Here is a 20,204-nt window from a genome sequence, read left to right as displayed (position 1 = left end):
CAGACTTTCAAAAATTGTCAAAGTGGAAGGTGTTGAGGAATGTCTTAAAGGAGGAAAGCAATGTAGATGGAAAATTTTAAGGAGGGTAATCCAGAGTTTGGGTCTCAAGTAGCTGAAAGCACAGCTATCAATTGGTAGTATTTGCAATTTGTAGTAAATGCAACAAGATCTGGACAATATCCAACTTGGAGGAGAAAGTGAGGACTGCAGATGCTGGAGACCAGAGCTGAAAATGTGTTGCTCGAAAAGCGCAGCAGGTCAGGCAGCATCCAAGGAACAGGAGAATCAACGTTTCGGGCATAAGCCTTTCCTGAAGAAGGGCTTAAGCCCGAAACGTCGATTCTCCTGTTCCTTGGATGCTGCCTGACCTGCTGCGCTTTTCCAGCAACACATTTTCAGCCAATATCCAATTTGGGCCAACAAGTGGCAAGTAACATTTGTGCCACAATGCAATACAATGACCATCACCAATAAGAGACACTCTAACCACTGCCTCTTAACATTCAATGGTATTACCATCACTGAATCCCCCACTGTCAACATCTTTGGGGTTACCATTGAGCAGAAACTCAATCAGAATCACTACATAAACACAGTGGCTACAAAAGTAGGTCAGAGACTAGGGATACTGTGGCGAGTAACTCACCTCCTGTCAACCCAAAGTCTTCATAAGTGTGATGGAATATTCCCTACTTGCCGCGATAGATGCAGCTCCAACATCACTCAAGAAGCCTGACACCATCCAGGACAAAGCAACCTGCTTGACTGGCACCATCCACAAACATTCAATCCCTCTACCACGGGCACTCAGTAGCAGCAGTGTGTACTATCTGAAGATGCACTGCAGAAATTCACCAAAGATCCTTAGACAGCACCTTCCAAATCCACGATCACTTCTATCTAGAAGGAAAAGGGCAGCAGGTACTTGGGAATACCACCACCCGTAAGTTCCCCTCCAAGTTACTCACCACCCTGACTTGGAAATATACCACCATTCCTTCACAATCGTTGGATCAAAATCCTGGAATTCCCTCCATACTGGCAACCCACAGTAAGTAGACTGCAACGATTCAAGAAGACAGCTCACCACTACCACCACCTCAGGGCAATTAGGGATGGGCTATCAATGCTGGCCAGCCAGCGATGCCCAAATGAATTTTTAAAAATTGAAATTGGGTATGCTTAAGGAACCTGAATTAATTAAGAGAGTTGTGCAACTAGAAGAAGTTATTGAGTTGGGGATGGGATAAATTAAAAACAAGAATGAAAAGTTTAAAATCAAGACTTTTAAATGAGTACCAGTGTAGGTCAGTCATCACATGGGATTTGCTGAAAATTAATACCCTAGCAGCAGAGATTGATGAAGTCAAGTTTGAAGGTAGGACATTAGAATTATGCCATGTGTGCACCGGAATAATCATGTCTGGAGGCAATAAAGGTATAGATTAGGATTTCAGCAGGAGATGAACTGAGAAGGTTGATTATGACACCAATGTTGTGAACAGTCTGACTTAGCCTGAAGGGGGTGGGATGAAGTAGGCAGGCAGTCAAGAAGTAGAGTTTGTGGCAGGAACTGAAGTCCGTTTTTGGTCTCCCCAATTTAGTTTCAGGAGATTTCTGTTAAAACAGTTTGCAACTCGGCACAGTGAAGGAATCAAGAAATGTGGTCAGGTAGAGCTGGGTGTTATCAGTGAACATACAGTAGCTTGTGTTGTGTTTTCTAATTATGTCATTGAGGAGCCGCATGTAAATGAGAAATAGGAGAGAACCAGGCATACGCCCTTGGGGATACCTGAGGTAATGACGCAGAAGTGGGAAGCAAAGCTATTTAGATTTTTTTTAATATTCACTCATGAGTTGTGGGTGTTGCTAGCTAGACCAGCATCCATGCCCTTGATATGAATATAGCTCGATATGAATTCTCAACAGCTAGACAATTGTATAGAGGTATTTGAAGTGGATGGTGTAAAGGCATGTGAAACATTTGGCAGGCAAACTATTTGAGTCTTTTAATTAGATTTCTTTTATTTTGAATCTGGTCTGTTTGCAAAAGAGGTCAAATTTTCCTGCTTCTCTTCTGCAAGTTGATTTTAATAACTCTTTAATAATCCATTTTTCAAAAACTTAGTGGGACAAAGAAATTGAAACAAATTAATTCATATATTGAAAACTTAAAGTCCATTCAAGATCAATATTAGCTTCAAATCACTCTTATTGTGCTGTGTGCATCACCAGTCAGACCTGTATCTATTGCCTACCCTTAATTCTGCTTGAGAAAGTGGTGCTGAGCTGCCTTCTGGAACCTCTGAGGGTCGTGTGATGCAAGTATAGCCACAGTGCAGTTGTCAAGAATGTTCTTGGATATTTGTCACCAGGACAATACATGTCCAAGACAGAATGGCGTGTGACTTAAATGCAAGATGGTGATGTTCTCCTACATCTGTTACCCTTTTTCTTAAAAATCATTGCAGTTTAGAGGCTGGGGAGGTGTTGTCAGTGGACTCTTAACCAGTAACTGCAGTCAGTCTTCCAGATGGTATGCATTGCTGCTATGGTATGCTGATAGTGAAGGAAGTGAATGTTTCAAGATAGCAGTTAGTTTGCCGGTCAAGCAGACCGATTTGTTCTTGATTGTTTTGAGCTTTTGCAGTGTTTTTTCTCATTAGATGTCGGTGTCACTGGCTCGGCCAGCATTAATAGCCTAACTTATTGCCCTGGAGGAAGGTGGTGGTGAGCTGCCTTCTTGAACTGGTGTAGTTCTTGGGGTGTAAGGACACAATTTTTTTTAGGAAGGAAGTTTCAGGATTTTGAAACAGCAACAGTGATGGAATGTTGATATAGTTCTAAATCAGCATGGTGCATTGCGTAGGTGAAACATCTAAGTGACAGTCTTCTCTGCTGCCCTTGTCCTAGGTGGTAAAGGTCATGATTTGGAAGATGCTATTGGAGCAGCTTTGATAAATTAAAGTGTATCCTTCAGATGCTGTCATGAATGTCCATGGTGCATAGAATGAATAAAGGTATTAGGTGAGCTGCCAATCAAGTGTCCATTCCCTGAATGGTGTCAAATGTCTTGTGTTATTGGAGCTGAACTCTTCCAAGCAAGAGGCAAGTATGCCATCACATTCCTGAATTTTCTTATAATTGCTATACTGGCTTTGGGGAGTTGGGAGGTAACTTACTTGCAAGTTTCCTAATCATTGACCCACTCTTATAGCCACAATATTTATATTTGGTCCAGTTGAGCTTCTGTTCAGTGGTAACTTCCAGCATGTTGATAATGCAACATTCAGTAGTGGTAACACCATTGAACATCCATGAATAATACTGTTTTATTGGAGATGGTCATTGCCTGGCAGTTGTGCAGCGTGAATGTTACTCGCCACTTGTCACTCCAAGCCTGAACATTGTCAGGGCTTTGCTCCACATGGACACTCACTGAAGTGTTATGAATGGTGTTGAACATTGTGCAATCATTGAACATCTCCACTTCTGATCTTATGATGGAGGGAAGGTCATTGAGGATGATTAGGCTGAGGATATTACCCTGAGGGGCTGAGAATTATTGATCTCAACAACCACAACTATTTTTCTTAGTGTTAGTTATGATTCCTAATCGTTGGTGAACTTTTCCACTGATTCCCATCTTGCTAGGGCTCATTGTTGCCACACTCATTCAAATGATTTCAAGGATATTCCGTTCCCTTGAGAGTTCAGCTCTTTTGTCCATGTTTGGACTAAAGCTATAATGTAAGCATGTGCTGAATGGCTGGTATGAAACCCAAACTGAACTGATGATGGAAAGTGGATTTGAGAGGGCAGTAATTGGCTGGGTTGGATTTGTCCTACTTCCTGTGTATAGAACGTACCTGCACAATTAGTTGGGACATCATGTTGTGGTTGAACAGGACTTTGGTAAAGCCACTATTGAAGTACTGTGTACAGTTCTGGTCGCTATGGGAAGGACATTGTTAAATTGGAAGGGGTTCAGAAGAAATTTACCAGGATCTTGCTGTGACTGGAAGATTTGAGTTATATGGATAGGCTGGACGTTTTATTACTGGAGCATAGGACATTGAGGGGGTGACCTTATAGAGGTTTATAAAATTCACGAAGGACATGGGTAAGGTGAATAGCAAAGCTTTTTTTTCCTTTGGGTGAGGGATATTTTTAAGGCAAGAGGAGAAAGATTTAAAAGGGACCTTTTTCTCACAGAGGGTGGGTCGTATATGGAATGAACTGCCAGAGGACGTGGTAGATGCAGGAGTTGTTACATTTAAAAGATACGGGCCAAATGCAGGCAAGTGGGACTAGTTTAGTTTGGGAAATTGATTAGCATGGATGAGTTGAATCAAAGGGTCTACCACTCTATAATTATCCACATTATTAGATAAATGTCAGTGTTGTCTCTGTACTGGAGCTTGGCTAATGCAAAGCTAGATCTGGAGCACAAGTCTTCTCCAAGGACACCCGGGCTCTAACGTAACCGCGGAAAAGGGGCAGGCAGTCGGCCCTAACGACCCCCTCCACGGCCCGCTGCCTCGACCTGTTTATGGCCAGTTTGGCCAGGCCCAGGAGCAGACCCACGAGGAGATCTTCAGACCTGCCCTCCCTCCTCTGTACCGGGTGCCCGAAGATCAGGAGCGTGGGACTGAAGTGCAACCAAAAGCAGAGGAGGAGGTTTTTAAGAAAATCAAAAAGGGAGTGCAAACACCCACACCCAATATACACGTGGTCCACGGACTCCACAGTACCACAGAAGAGGCAGTTGGGCTGGGACCCCGTGAACCACCGCAATCTGCAGTTGCAGGGGACCGCTGTGTGCAGCACCCTCCACCCCACATTTTTGTTTTATATTGAGGTCCTGGATGTTTTGTGTTTAGGTGATGTAAGTGCCTCTGAGTGCTGTGGTTAAACTTAAATTCAGAAACCTTAAGAATCAGCTGTATGTAAGACTGTGGCTGTACCAGAATATAAATTAAGAAGAAACTCACTGACCAAAACCTGAATGATTTACACCAACCTTACTACTTTTTAAATATTCTCAGTTTATTGCATGAACATAGCAAAGGTTATGATTGAATTTTGTTTTGCTGGTTAAGCTAATTACTATTTCATATATATCTTTTAAAAGGGAGTATTTAGAGATGAACGAGAGCTCGAATTATTTGATGAAACCTTCAGAGAAAATTTCAAGAAAGGAAGCGCTAACTTATCATCAGACGAAGGCTGGGATTGTTAGACCTGTGATGATATTGCTTGACATTATGTCAACTTTGTCTAGAGCATGGCTGCATTAGCCAGCACAAGTTACTTTTGGGTCATAAGTTTTAAGTTTATCTCTATTTATAATCGTTGAAAATGTAATGAAACTGATTATTAATGAAATTATATAAATAAATAATTTGGAACTTCTGTGAAATTGTTCATCTTTATGGAGAAAATCTATTGTGAAGATTAATGGAATATAGATTAGTGAATTTTGACAAACTTGGTCATCAGATCAGCAATTTCTCGCATCTGTGGATTTTTATAAAATTTGACTCAACAATCTTTTACAGTATTGCATTGACCTATATTCATTCTTTGTTTCTTTGGTGAATTGGTAACATTTGCAAAATTTCTATAATGAAATAAATTTAATAAATAGATAATGAAACAATAATTAATAGAGGATCATGGAGTAGTTAGGGTGGACAATAGATTACCTCACGTGTGCCCTCTTCTTTCAACGATTCACATTTTTTGCATATCTTAGATTTAAAAAAAATTTTTACTTAGTTTCACAAATCCAGAAAGCATAGAAATGTTGTGGTTAAAGAATGGCCTTATGTGGTGTCCAATATATATTAAATTGAAGTCGTTAACTTTAAGCTGAAGGAATTAGGAATTTTAACTCACAAATTCCTATGGATCTACAAGGCCTGTGTGAATGGGAGATGGATCATGATTGTGCCCTTCCATATCATTCAAAACATTTTATGAAAGTGTAACAAATTTGAAAGAAGGGCAATAAAATGAGTTGCCTTGAAAGATCCTCCCATTAAGTGATCAGTGAATTTGAGAATTACAATGTGGTGCTGATAATACAGAACCAACATGTGCCCAGGGACTATTATCTAGTCAGAGTTGTGTGTGCCTGTGCATAAATGTGCTAAATATGTAAAAACCTCAGCTCTTTTAAGAGTGCTTCTGGCCCCCTGAGTACTATGACCATGATTTACTCATGCTTGACTAAGTTAGGAGCAGTGTTCAAAATGTGTTGCTGGAAAAGCGCAGCAGGTCAGGCAGCATCCAAGGAACAGGAGAATCGACGTTTCGGACATAAGCCCTTCTGCTGGAATGAGGAAAGTGTGTCCAGCAGGCTAAGATAAAAGGTAGGGAGGAGGGACTTGGGGGAGGGGTGCCAGAAACGCGACTGGCGAAAGGAGGTCAAGGCGAGGGCGACAGGCCAGAGCGGGGCAGGGGCAGAGAGGTCAGGAAGAAGACCGCAGGCGAGGAAGGCAGCGCCGAGTCCGAGGGATTCAACTGAGACAAGGTGGGGGGAGGGGAATCGAGGAAACCGGAGAAATCAGAGTCCATCCCCTGTGGTTGGAGGGCTCCCAGGCGTAATCCTTGGATGCTGCCTGACCTGCTGCGCTTTCCAGGAACACATTTTCAGCTCTGATCTCCAGCATCTGCAGTCCTCACTTTCTCCTAGGAGCAGTGTTCCCCTTGCATTGTAGTGCCTAGATATCAATTTGATTTTTTTATGTTAAAGTTGTCCAGTGTGTCTCTTTCTGTATAAACTGCTGATTGTAGAGCAGAAAGTTCTGCCTGAAAATCTGACAGTTATTCATAGGAGCTAAATTCGTAGAATAAACACTATGTAGAAAAGATCATTGTGCTCTAGAGGAACAAGTCTAAAACCAAACCTGTCGTGTAAATGAAGGGAATTCTAACATGAATTGAGTTTTTCTCTTATTTCACATACTTATTTGCTGTTAAATCATTCTCAAGAATAGGAGGTAAAGAAACTTGAACTAGTTTTGGAAAAACAGATGTCCTAAAACCTCAACTGTTCTTCAAAGTCACAGTCAATGTGGACTATGGAACTTAACAATAGTTGCTTCTGAAAACAGTGACATAGATCATTCACCCAATTCTCTTTCAAATATGTTGTAATAGTTTAAATTGTAGAAAAAGCCAATTTTCTAGATATTTTTCTGATGTATCTTGGTGTTTGATATTCTATTTAAATTTTCGGTATTTGCCATTGACCCTTTTTGGCAATTGCTGCTTACACATATTTTGAAAACAGGAAAATAGTTTCAAGATCAGCTTTTAAATTACACATGGAGAATTGAAAACCACTTTGTCTCTAGAGAAAGAATATTAATAAAACTTAAAACAAATCAACAAAAGTAACCTATTTCAAAAATTCCGCTACACAATTTTTTTTCAAGCTTCAAGATGTAGAATATGCTAGCAACTAATTAGGAAAACAGATGTTAGGGTCCGTGGGTAAAATAATAAGAGTATAAGCAATAACCACTCTCCTGGTGGAATGAATTAACAAACAAAGGAGGTCATAAATAATTATATCTTTATTCCTTTACCACCAATTTTACAAAATGTTTTAATAGGATGGATATAAATACTGAACTCAATGAGAAAAATATCCAAACATAATAGCGACAACAATTATGTTTTGCAACATTGAGATATGTTACAACTGTCAGTTTCCCCATTCCAATGCTTTAATAAATTCCTCTTCGGTGAAGGAGAGCATTTTAGCAGCTTCCATGTGCATCTAAAAAAAAGCAAGGGCAAGTTTGTGAGCTTTGACTGCATTTATATATTACCTTTCAATCACCGAGTTATTTTAGGTACCAATTAAATAACAATTCCTGGTCTTACAAATACCGTGAATAATCATTTCACATTTTGTCACATCCTACCTTTTGCCTTTTAAGGATATCTATTAACTTCATCTGCTTCTTAAAACCAGTCATGAGCTCGGTTTTCTGCTTTTCTAACTTCTTGTTTTCGGTCTTCAGTTGTTCAATTGTTAGTTTCTCTTGGTTAGTTGTGTCCTGGTAAATATAAGACAAATAATCGGCATCTTCATAAAACTACTTGTTTGTATTGCATTGGCTTAATGGTTTGGCCATCTTCTGAAAAACAGTTTCCAGTTCAGATAATGAATAGGCACGTGTCTTTAGGCAGTCTCAAAACCTACAATAGCTGGAGGAAGCCTGACAGCAGATCCAAAACAAAGTCTTCTGGACACTCAGAATGGATGCTCTGTTTTGATGTCAGACTTTCTTTAAAATATTCTTACATCTGGCAAGTAGTCATAGCAGGAAAATCAATGTTTTGGCCAGGAGCCCTTCACCAGGAATGAGGCTGGAAGCCTTGGGGGTGGAGAGATAAATGGGAGGGGCTGGGGCTGGGGAGAAGGTAGCTGGGAGTGCAAGAGGTGGATGTTGCCTGACTTGCTGTGCATTTCCAGCACCACTCTAATCTTGACTAATCTCCACTCCTCACTTTTGTCAAGTAGTCATAGCAAGTGATCAATACAGACATATGAAAAGATTAACAAGTTGTTAGTGTGAGAGGATATGGGATGAAACTCGACCAAAGAGACAAAGAAAGAAAAAAAAATTATCATTACAAGCTGCAATGATTTAAAATGTGGTATTTATGAACCTTTTTATTATTAGGACCTCTCTTCTATTTGCTAATTTGAAAAAGCTACCCCACCTACTGGATTTGATTTTCCCCACTTAAATGGAGTTGTATCCAGTTATGTCCCCTGTAGAGGATGGATGATGCTGAGGAAGTACAGTAGGATAAAAGCACGGTCTGAACAGAAGCGCCATGAAGCAGGAGCCCAAAGAGAAAAGGAACAGGTGGGGACCAGGAGCCCACACAGCATAGGAACCTGGACAGAGAAGGAACCCAATGGCCAGGAGCATTCACTGGAGGAGGAGGGAAATACAGAGCTTGCCTCTAGTTTCCACTCACTCATTTAATCATGGCAATGGTACCCTGCAGTGCTACTATGCTGCACATATGTTGATCAGGCCTGCCTGCATTGCGGGCTCCCTGGAAGGTCTCTATGCACTCTAGTTTGATCATAGAATTCCCTACAGTGTGGAAACAGGCCATTTGGCCCAACATGTCCACACCGACTCTATGAAGAGTAACCCACCCAGACCCATTTCCCTATCCTATTACTCTACATTTACCACTCACTAATGCATCCAATCTATGCATTCCTGAACACTATGAGCAATTTAGCATAGCCAATTTAGATTAGATTACTTACAGTGTGGAAACAGGCCCTTCGGCCCAACAAATCTACACTAAACCGCTGAAGCGCAACCCACCCAGACCCATTCCTCTACATTTACCCCTTCACCTAACACTATGGGTAATTTAGCATGGCCAATTCACCTTGCCCGCAAATTTTTGGACTGTGGGAGGAAACTGGAGCACCCGGAGGAAACCCACACAAACACGGGGAGAATGTGTAAACTCCACACAGACAGTCGCCTAAGTGTGGAATTGAACTTGGGTCCCTGGCACTGTGAGGCAGCAGTGCTAACCAGAGCCAGTTTGTGAACCACTTGTTTAGATGGGTTAAGGGAAACGAAGTGGAAAGTTTGATAAATAAGCCCAAAATCCACTTGTTAATGATAAGATGAAATTAGTTGTTGATAGAATCCAAGAACATTTTTAGTAGATCATGGCAACCTTACTGTTTTTCTCCCGGTCTCTAGTATTAGCAATTGTCTACTGTTGATAAAGCTATGTTTAGAGTGTATTTCTGTAACTCAGATCCCAAGATTTGAAATGCCAGTAAACTAGGTGATGAGTACCAAATATAACCTCTGTTGAGTCTTACCATTTCAATGTCACTGTAATGGTATGCAAACAGTTTCGACATCTGCAGAATTCTATACAATTATTACTTTAGGTTTCCAACTGTCAAGCTAAATTTCATGCGAGGTAATAATTTGCTATTAATTTCTTCAAACACCCAAAAGATGAACTTCTATGAATTGTTTGAGAGGTTTTGTTTTGCCAAAATGACCACAGTTAACTGTAGAAGTTCATAATTAACACAATAATATGTGACAATGCAGCTCCTTTTTTAACAAGGTTATGTTGTCCTTGGCTTCTTTTTTCCACAGGGAGGTCGTAGAAGACACAGACTCCAAAACGTCTGGGGTTGAAGGGTTTTAGGTCCAATTTGTTTATAACTAACAGATACTGCCTCAGGCGGAAGGTGTTCAAGTTTAAAAAAAAACACTTGCGCAATGAAAAGGGAATGGCCAGTTCTCTCAGCTCAGCTTTTCTCTGGTTTAGTTTAATTTTTAGCAGTAGTGTGAAACAGAAACTGCTGGACCCAAAGAAACAGGTCCAGGCTGGTACTCTCTCTCTGACTTCTCTCCTGTAAGAACTTGTGTTTGATTTTACCTTTTGTGCCAAGGGGTGTTTATGGGGATTGTTGCAAGTATTGGGAGCAGCATGATTAAGTTGGTATAATCTTTTGTTTTTGGATAGATTAAGCTATTCAGTATTCTGTTCTCTTTTATTTGTGTTTCATTTGGTAATCTTGTAAATAAATTATGTTTTGTTTAAAACTAAGTGGTTTGACCAGCGACATCTCTCCTGGAATATCCACTTTACCCTAGCAAAGTTAGGATCTGGGCTACCTTTTTGAAGTGTTTCGAGGTGTCTGACTTGTTCCTTAACAAATATTAATGCCTTGCTCCTTGTGTGGACCGGCAGACAAAAAGCTTTGATAGAAATAAATATACAACAATGTAGCAATAGCTCCTCAGCTTGCATTGATGTTTAATATCATATCTTTGCCAAAGCATTTGTAATATTACCTTGTTATTCTGCTTCAATTTATTGAGTTCTGTCTTGTATTTTTCAGCCTCTTCTAATGCTCTGTTTAGACGAACCTCTGTGGCACTATGGTTTGTAGCAGCTTGCTTCTGGGTTCTTTTCTGGTTGTCCAATTCCTAAGTTAACAATTGTGTGGGGAGAAATAATCATTATTCTAAGTAGGATTTTAAATATATGAAAATCCATAATTTGTCTGAGACTCTGAAAATTATACTCGTGCATTTATGTACTCATTTGTATTTGTTCACCAGTACAATTAGGGCTCATTTACCTCAGTATGCTGAATAAGACTGAATCATTCAATGACTACTTACTTAGCTAGCTAAATTTAATATTTGCAGACCCGGAGGTGCCTTACACCTAACAGCCTGAACAGGCGGAAGTAAAACCAATACAGACTGGAATAATACATTATATGTATTAATGTTGTGATGACCCAAACTGATGTTAATATTGGACAAGTCAGATCCCAAATTAAACTTGGCTTGATAGATCCTAATTTTGTTTTTTTTAAACTGATCTTCACAGTTAGTAGTGAACACATTCACAATAGTCCACAAGACCATAAAATGTAGGAACAGAAGTAGGCCATTCAACCCAACGTGTCTGGTCTGATGTTCAATTAGATCATGGCTGATCTGATAATCCCCAACTCCACTTTCCTGCCCTATCAGCATAACCCTGAATTCCCTTTCTGATTAAAAATATGGCGCTCAGCTTTGAATATACTTAACAGCCTCAACAGCCCTCTGCAGTAAAAAATGCTGAGATAAGAAATTCCACTACATCTCTGTCCTAACTGGGCGACTCCTTACATTGATATTATGTCTCCTGATCCAAGATCCTGACAATGAGAAACAACCTCTCTGCATCTACCTTGTCAAGCCCCTTAAGAATCTTGCATGTTTCAATCAGGTCTTCTCTCGTTCTTCTAAACTCCAATAAGAACAAGCCCAACCCACATAACCTCTCCTCTAAAGAAAACCCTCTACAGAGGAACTTTTGGCATTCAATTAACCAAATTTCAGATTATCCGAACAAGATCGCAAGGTACCAATGCTTAGCATTTGATTATCCAGCATTCAATTAACCAAACAACATACTTCCCACCCATGCCCTGCGGATAATCGAGGTTCCTCTGTATATGAATGAGCAACCTGGGTGGACCTTCTCTAAACTGCCAACAAATTTTTCCTTAGAGAAGAGGAACAGTATTGCAGAAGTGGTCTGACTAATGCTTTGCATAGTTTTAGAATGATCTCTCCATTTTTGAAATTCCTTTTGAAATAAAGCCAACAGTCCATATGCCTCCCTATTACCCGCAGATTATGTTCACAAGCTTTTTGTGATCTTTATGGATGCTAGCACCCCAAAATCCCTCTCCAGTGCAGTCTGCAAAGAATGAAAGGTTTATTAGATAAGAAAAACATGAACTTTATTCCACTAGATGAAAAGGTTGGAACATTTTCATTACAAACACCAAAAAAAGGATTCAAACACTCACTATTCTCAACAATATCCGTAAAAATCAAATATTGCTCAAGCTGGCACGGTGGCTCAATGGTTAGTACTGTTGCCTCAGAGCCAGGGACCTGGGTTCAATTCCAGCCTCAGGTGACAGTCTGTGTGCAGCTTAAAACCATAAGACATAGCAGCAGAAATTGGCTGATCACGGATAAGTTTCTCAACCTTTCTCCCTGTAATCTTTGATCCCCTTGACAATCAAGAACCTATGTATCTTTGGCCTAAATGTATTCAATGACCTGACCTCTACAGCCTTCTGTGGCAATGAATGCACCACGCACTAGCTGAGGTTTCTCCTCAGCTCTGTTCTAAAGGGTGTTCCCTTTATTCTAAAGCTGTGCCCTTGGGCCCTAATGAAAACATCTTCCCAACATCAGCTTTGTCCAGGTTGTTTGGTATTCTCTAAGTTTCAATTTGATCCCCCCTCATTCTTCTAAATTCCATCAAGTATAGACCCAGAGTCCTCAAGCGTTCCTCATATGTTAACCTCTCATTCCTGGGACCATTCTCATGAACCTCCTGTGGACCCACTCCAGGGCTGGTACATCCTTCCATAGACATGGAGCCCAAAACTATGCACAACACTTCAAATGTGGTCTGACCAGAGCCCTATCGAACCTCAGAAATACATCCCTGCTTTTATATTCAAGTCCTCTCAAAATAAATGCCATCACTGCATTTGCCTTCCTAACTACCAACTCAACCTGCAAGTTTACCTTCAGAGAGTCCTGGGCTAGAGCTCCCAAGTCTCTCTGTAATTCAAACTTCTGAATTTTCTCCCCATTTAGAAAATAGTCCATACCTCTATTCTTCCTACCAAACTGCATGACCTCACAATTTCACACGTTGTACTCCATCTGCCACTTCTTTGCCCACTCTTCTAACCTGTCCAAATCCTTCTGCAGCCTCCCCACCTCCTCAATATCCCTCTACCTATCTTTGTATCATCTGCAAACTTAGCTAGAGTACCCTCAATCCATTCAACCAGATCATTAATGTATAAAATGAGAAGTTGTAATCCCAACACTGACCCTTGCAGAACACCACTAGTTACTAGCAGCCATCCTGAGAAGGACACTTTTATCCCCAGTCTGTTTTCTGCCAATCTTTTATCCATGTTAGTACCTTGCCTCTCACAGCATGGGCCCTTATCTTACTCAGCAGCCTCCTGTGCAGCACCTTGTCAAAGGCCTTTTGGAAATCCAAGCAGATAACACCCATTGACTCTCCTTGGTCTAACCTGATCATTACCTCCTCATGATGACTTTGTCCTATTAACTATGCACTTTGAAGTATTCAGATATCTCATCCTTCACAATGGACTCCAAAATCTTACCAATAACTGAAGTCAGGCCAATTGACCTGTAATTTCTCATCCTTTGCCTTACTCCCTTTTTAAATAGAGTGGGGTTACCCTAGCAATTTTCAAGTCCTTTGGGACCTCTCTTGACTCCAGTGATTCCTGGAAGATCACCACTAATGCACCCACTATCTCTTTAGCCATTTACTTCAGAACTCTGGGATATAGTCCATCAGGTCCAGGTGATTTATCTACCTTCAGGCCATTCAGTTTTTCTAGCACCTTCTCCTTGGTGATGCCACCATACTCACCTCTGTGCCCCGACTCTCTTGAATTTCTGGGATGTTACTCATGTCTTTCACTATGAAGACTGACACAAAGTACTTGTTCAGTTCTTCCACCATTTCTTTGTTTCCCTGCCATTTTTTTGTTCCCCATCACTACTCTTCCAGTGTCATTTTCCAGCAACCCAATGTCCACTTTTGCCCTTTATATATCTAAAGAAACTCTTGCAATCTTCTTTCAAATGACTGGCAGGCTTACCCTCATATTTAATCTTTTCCCTCCTTATCTCTTTGTTCGTGGTCCTCTGTTGTTCTTTGTAGACTTCCAAATCCTCTGGCTTCCCACTGCCGTTCACTGCATTATGTTTTCTTTTTTGCTTTTATGCTGTCCCTGACTTCCCTAGTCAGCCATGGTTGCCTCATCCTCCCTTTAGTATGCTTCTTTTTCTAGGGATGATTTTTTGCTGTGTTTCCCAAATTACTCCCAGAATAGGGTGGCACATTGGTTAGCACTGCTGCCTCACAGCGCCAGAGACCCGGTTTCAATTCCCGCCTCAGGCAACTGTCTGTGTAGAGTTTGCACATTCTCCCCATATCTGCATGGGTTTCCTCCGGTTTCCTCCCACAGACCAAAAATGCGCAGGTTAGGTGAATTGGCCATACTAAATTGCCCATTGTGTTAGATGTAGGGAAATGGGTCGAGGTGGGTCGCTCTTCGGAGGGTCGGTGTGGACTTGTTGGCTGAAGGGCCTGTTTCCACACTATAAGTAATCTAAACTCCTTCCATTACTGTCCTACTGTCTTTCCTGCTAGGCTTCTCTCCCAGTCAATTCTGATCAGCTCCTCCTTCATGCCTCTGTAGTTGCCTTTATTCAACTGTAATACTGTTACATCCAATTTCAACTCCTCCCTCTCAAATTACAGAGTAAATTCTATCATGTTATGGTCAATGCCACCATAGCATTCCTTCACCTTAAGCTCCCCTATCAAGTCTGCCTCATTGCACAACACTAAATCGAGAACTGCCTGTTCCCCGGGTTACCTCCATGAGGTGCTTCAAAAAGCCATCTTGTAGACATTTCACAAATTCCCTTTCTTGCAATCCACTACCAACCTGATTTTCTCAGTCCCATATTGAAATCCCATGATCAGTCTAATCTTGTCTTTCTTACAGGATTTTTCTGTCTCCTGGTGTATCTTGTGCCTCACATCGTGATTACTATTTACACATTCTCTCCATGTCTACATCAGTTTCCTCCGGGTGCTCCGGTTTCCTTCCACAGTCCAAAAGTGTGCAGGTTAGGTGAATCTGCGGTGTTAAATTGCCTGTAGTGTCCAGGAATGTGCAGGCTAGGTGGATTAGCTGTGGGAAGGTCGGGGTTACAAGAATAGGGTAGGGGTGGGAGGTCTTTGGAGGGGTGATGTGGACTCAATGGCCTGCTTCCACACTGTAGGGATTCTATGAAAAAGGATACTGGCACAATCAGCAGATGCTCTTTTTTGCCAATAATTAGGCAAGTTCATGAGTTGTCTAAACTCAATCTCAATGAAGTTGAGGTGTCAGTGGACAAGCATTTTCTAAATAGTGACCATAACTATAAGTTTCAAAGGAATTAAGGAAAGAGGTAAGTATAGTACAGAAGTTAAGTGTCTAAGTTGGGGGAAGATCAATTTCAATATCATTAGAGAGGATTAGACAAACTAGACTAGGAGAATGTACTTGCAGGCAAGTCTACAAGTGGAAGTCTTTTAAGTGATATAGTGAGAGTTCAGGGCCAGCATATTCCCGTAAGGGCAAGAGCAGCAAGTCCAAGGAACCCTGGATATCAAGGATATTGAAACTTTGATTAAAAAAAAGGGAAACATACATTATGTACAGAGAAGTAAAAACAAAGGAGGTCCGTCAGGTGTATAGACAGTGTAGAGAGGTGTTTAAAAAGGAAATTAGGAGGGCAAAGAGAGGCCACAAAGTATCTTTGGCATACAGGATTAAGGAAAACCAGAAGAATATTAAGAGCAAGAGGAAAAAATATTTTACTCAGAGGGCAGTATAACTATGGAACTTGCTATCTGAAAATGTGCCGGAGGCAGGTACTCTCTCTATATTTAAGAAGCATCGAAATAATCTTTTAAAGTGGCACGGTATAGTAGGCTATGGACCAAATGCACATAAATGGGATTAGTATAGTTTTGTGTTTGTTGGTCAGAGTAAACATAGGGGCCTGAGGGGTCTGTTTCTATGCTGTATAATTGTATGACTAGCAGATTTAACAGATTTCTTACCACAGATTCCAACACTTCTACCTTCACTTTCTTGAATATATACACTCACTCACTCCCATTTAGAGTCTTCTCATTCTCTGAGAGACCATTGAATCCTTGTCATTAAGCACAGCGGTTTTCTTTCTGGTTTTTTTGCTTTAAACTACTAACCCTAATCTCTTCATCTCAAGGGTGGTAAAAACCTCATTAAAATGCATGTAAAGAACCTGTCTCCAGACTTTTTTGCATAAAGCCCACAAGAACAAATTTAAAATGAAACTCCCCTCCCGAGCCAAACACATAAAATATAAATTAAACAATGTTACTTTGTTCAGAACAACGTGTAACAAGACAATTTAGAAATCATAACTGCATTTTCTGAATTAATTTTCTCATTTTGTTGATTAAGCAGTTCATTACAGACTTCTAACTAATACAAATATTGTTGCAAATTTAATAGAGCCCCTCTTCTTGAGCATTAGTTTGTCATCTTTATTTAAAAGTTTATGACTCATCTCCCAATCTCTTCAGTAAAGTAATACGTTGTGCTCTAAATTAAGAATTCTTGCATTTCAACTGTTAATACTTATCCGCAAATAATGCACAAATATAAATTTACATGTTCAGGTACAGGGTTTATGTTAAAGGATTATTAATCCAAGGAATCTCAGATCATATCCAAGCACAGATTGTTGGGTAGCACGGTGGTTAGCACTGCTGCCTCACAGCACCAGGGTCCCAGGTTCAATTCTAGCCTCATGTGACTGTATGGAGTTTGCACATTCTTCCCGTGTCTGCATGGGTTTCCTCTGGGTGCTCTGGTGTCCTCCCACAATCCAAAGATGTGCAGGGCAAGTGAACTGGCCATGCTAATTGTCCATAGTGCTAGGTGCATTAGTCAGAGGGTAATGGGTCTGGGTGGAGGGTCAGTGTGGACATGTTGGGCCGAAGGGCCTGTTTCGACACTGTAGGGAAGCTAATCTTATTAGTGACAATAAGAGTGACCATTAAGATTTTGTATTTCAATTTAAACAAAAAATTGGTATGCTCATTACCTTTAAGGAAATAAATCTGCCAACCTTACACAGTTCAGCCTAATAGTTAAACATTAATTCCACACGGACATGCATAAATCTTAACTGCCCTTAAGTAGCAAATCTGCTATTGAAGAAACCAGCCCACCATCAACCTTTCAGGCAGTTAGGGAGAGGCAATAATGACAGCCTTGCCAGTGACATCGACTTCCCAAGAATACATTTTCATAATTTAATACATGTGTGATTAGTGTTTCAAATTAGAAATGAATAAAATATTTCAAATTATTAGAGGTATGATCTCCAGTACTGACTACTGAAATCTGGTTTAAAATCACAGAAAAATATAAATAGATAGTGAACAATTACCTTACTAACCATCAGATGGCAGCAAAAGTTAATCCCTGATTTGATGACTTTTACACATGACTGTTGAAATGTCTTTTAGTAATTTAGTATTCCATGATTTGTCATTAATACATTTTTATGGTTTGGGGCATTTATTTTACTAGATTAAAAAAAGGCTCTAAAATACTTGAATCCCAATTGTTTTGTAAATAAGAGAACCATTGGTGCAGCACTCATAAATCTTGAGCAATTGATAATCTCAGCTTTGATTTGTGGTTCACACTTTATTAGCTGTCTCTGCTGAGGAACAGATGAAGAGCCATTGTTGCCCCAATGCACCTGGACAAGAAATTGAGAAATATGTTGGAATTTCTGTTCCTGAATGCTAATGAGTGGACCAAGTGCATGTAAATGTGATAGTGGTGTTTGATGGGCTGAAGGGCTTGTTTCTATGATGTATGACAATGAGAGTTCAAATGTTCACATTGGCTAAGAGCAGGATCAGGGTCACCTGTGATGCCCTCCATGGTTAAACAACATAGGTTTATAAATGAAGAACTGGGCTTCATTCACCTGCTTACACATATGCTTCTAAAGATTTTAACCCAGCTGTGATAGTATCCTTCAAGACAGAGGGGAGGAAAAAGTGATCCTTTATCATATATGCACATACCACATGTAAAGATAACATTAAACCTGGAATATTTTTACTTCCAACTTGAAACAATAATAACATATAATTGAAACTTATAGTGAATACAAACATTTGATTAAACAAATTAATGACCTACCTGGGTCCATACCTTGAAACCATTCCCACAGAAAACTGCTCTCCAATGACACAAGCTTGAATACATTTTTCAAACTTTAAATTAAATGTACAATTCTACTTTAATGAAACCTATCCAGGCTCCAAAGTCCAAATTTAAAATACTTGGTATCTCCAGATTCATACATTAGGGAGTATAGAAATCCACAATAGAGTCGTCATATTTGCATAAACATTTTATCTTCACACATCAGAACATATCAGTACATAAATACCAAACTATATTGAAAGTATTAATATAATATTTAACATAAATGTGACTATACTTATGAAGCACATCTTATGGGAGGAACAAACAGCATCCAATTTTTTAATCAAATACCTTACTTATTTACAAAAAGTACTATTCTTTTCAAGACGTTAGTAGGGGGTTTGTTTATTGTGCGTTGGAGATGGAATTTAGATTTACTATTGAAAGGATTTTAGAAAATGTGTTCAGGGATGATTGATCAAGTAATTTTTGACTGAATCCTAGAAAATAAAACTCTACCTGTCCTATTTGTATCCAGAAAAACTACTTCTGTGTAAGTAATGGTACAATTCAGAAGCTACATTCTTAAAGAAAAAAACAGCAGTTTCACTACAGATTTAGAAGGATTTATTACCAAGATCTTTTGATTGTAGTAATCCATTAACAGGTTTGCCTTTAAATATTTTTCAAATCTGGAAGACCTAATGATGATAATGTACTGAACACGATTGTACATTTTAATTTGAGTAAAATGAATGTAACAGAGTATTAAAATATTTAGTATTTATAATCTGAGAGTCTTCTTCAGAGATGTGACAAATGAGCTATTTCTCTGAAGAAGACTCTCAGATTTTTAGAAGCATATGTGTAAGCAGGTGAATGAAGCCCAGTTCTTCATTTATTAAACCCATGTTGTTTAACCATGGAGGGCATCACACGTGACCCTGATCCTGCTCTTAGCCAATGTGAACATTTGAACTCTCATTGTCATACATCATAGAAACAAGCCCTTCAGCCCATCAAACACCACTATCACATTTACATGCACTTGGTCCACTCATTAGCATTCAGGAACAGAAATTCCAACATATTCCTCAATTTCTTCAAACATGTTCTCAAGTTACATTTTTCAGTTTGAAAGGCTGAGCTATACATCAGCTATGATATTTACAGATCTATTACCAGGTCACGCGCAATATATTTATGAATGTTTGACGAGTTCAGTTGAAGAGCAGGGCATTTTACAGTAGAACTTTGTGTTTCTTAAAAATTATTTCGCACATGGAACATTTATTTCCATGGCATTTTGTTCTCATTAAATGTCAATGTAATGAAATCTATTTATCATTGCTTCAACTGTGTTTTTGCGACTCTTCAGAATTTGTTTCTTATATTTGCATAGCTTAACAGCTGAAGCAGAATCTTTATAGCAGATTTTCTCACAATACTTTGTTGTGAAGCTTACAACTGTAACCATAGATTTCTACCATTTACTGCACAGCTGAAGAATTCTTCCCATTTAGTTTAATGATGGAAAGTCATGGGTTAGGAAGGACTGAAATGGAAAACTATTGCAATCATGGTCCTGGTAACATAATTTTCAAAAGCACAGATTTTATGCTTGGTTCAGTATATATTTGACTGACAACTCCTTTCTGAAGACTAAATATTCAAGTATCCAAGTATCCAAAAGCCTGAAAAATTTTGGTAACTTTTTACTGTAATATAAAAAGGAGCAAATCGGTTC

At 39.7% G+C, this 20,204-nt stretch overlaps 2 protein-coding genes across 8 annotated transcripts in view; one reads left to right on the top strand and one right to left on the bottom strand.

Moving 5' to 3' along the window:
• Positions 1–20,204, top strand: part of mns1 (meiosis-specific nuclear structural 1) — a 53,623-nt gene that overhangs the window by 26,031 nt on the left and 7,388 nt on the right. For 2 of the 3 annotated variants that reach the window (XM_072564988.1, XM_072564990.1), the window contains exon 10: positions 5,135–5,415. The exons of the other annotated variant lie outside the window; for it this stretch is intronic. In XM_072564988.1, the coding sequence (XP_072421089.1) occupies positions 5,135–5,242 (108 nt within the window). In that variant the 3' untranslated portion in view covers positions 5,243–5,415. Of the gene's footprint in view, positions 1–5,134; positions 5,416–20,204 lie in introns of those variants that run through there. 3 annotated transcript variants of the gene reach the window in all.
• tex9 (testis expressed 9) overlaps positions 7,569–20,204 on the bottom strand; it is a 66,603-nt gene continuing 53,967 nt past the window's right edge. For all 5 annotated transcript variants that reach the window (XM_072564993.1, XM_072564991.1, XM_072564992.1 and 2 more), the window contains 3 exons: positions 10,887–11,021; positions 7,941–8,075; positions 7,569–7,792 (listed from right to left, as the gene is read on the bottom strand). In XM_072564993.1, coding sequence (XP_072421094.1) covers positions 7,718–7,792; positions 7,941–8,075; positions 10,887–11,021 — 345 coding nt within the window. In that variant the 3' untranslated portion in view covers positions 7,569–7,717. The remainder of the gene's footprint in view (positions 7,793–7,940; positions 8,076–10,886; positions 11,022–20,204) is intronic.

Source organism: Chiloscyllium punctatum, chromosome 48 (assembly GCF_047496795.1).
Source record: "Chiloscyllium punctatum isolate Juve2018m chromosome 48, sChiPun1.3, whole genome shotgun sequence".
Lineage (NCBI taxonomy): Eukaryota > Metazoa > Chordata > Chondrichthyes > Orectolobiformes > Hemiscylliidae > Chiloscyllium > Chiloscyllium punctatum.
This window is presented reverse-complemented; position numbering and strand designations above follow the sequence as displayed.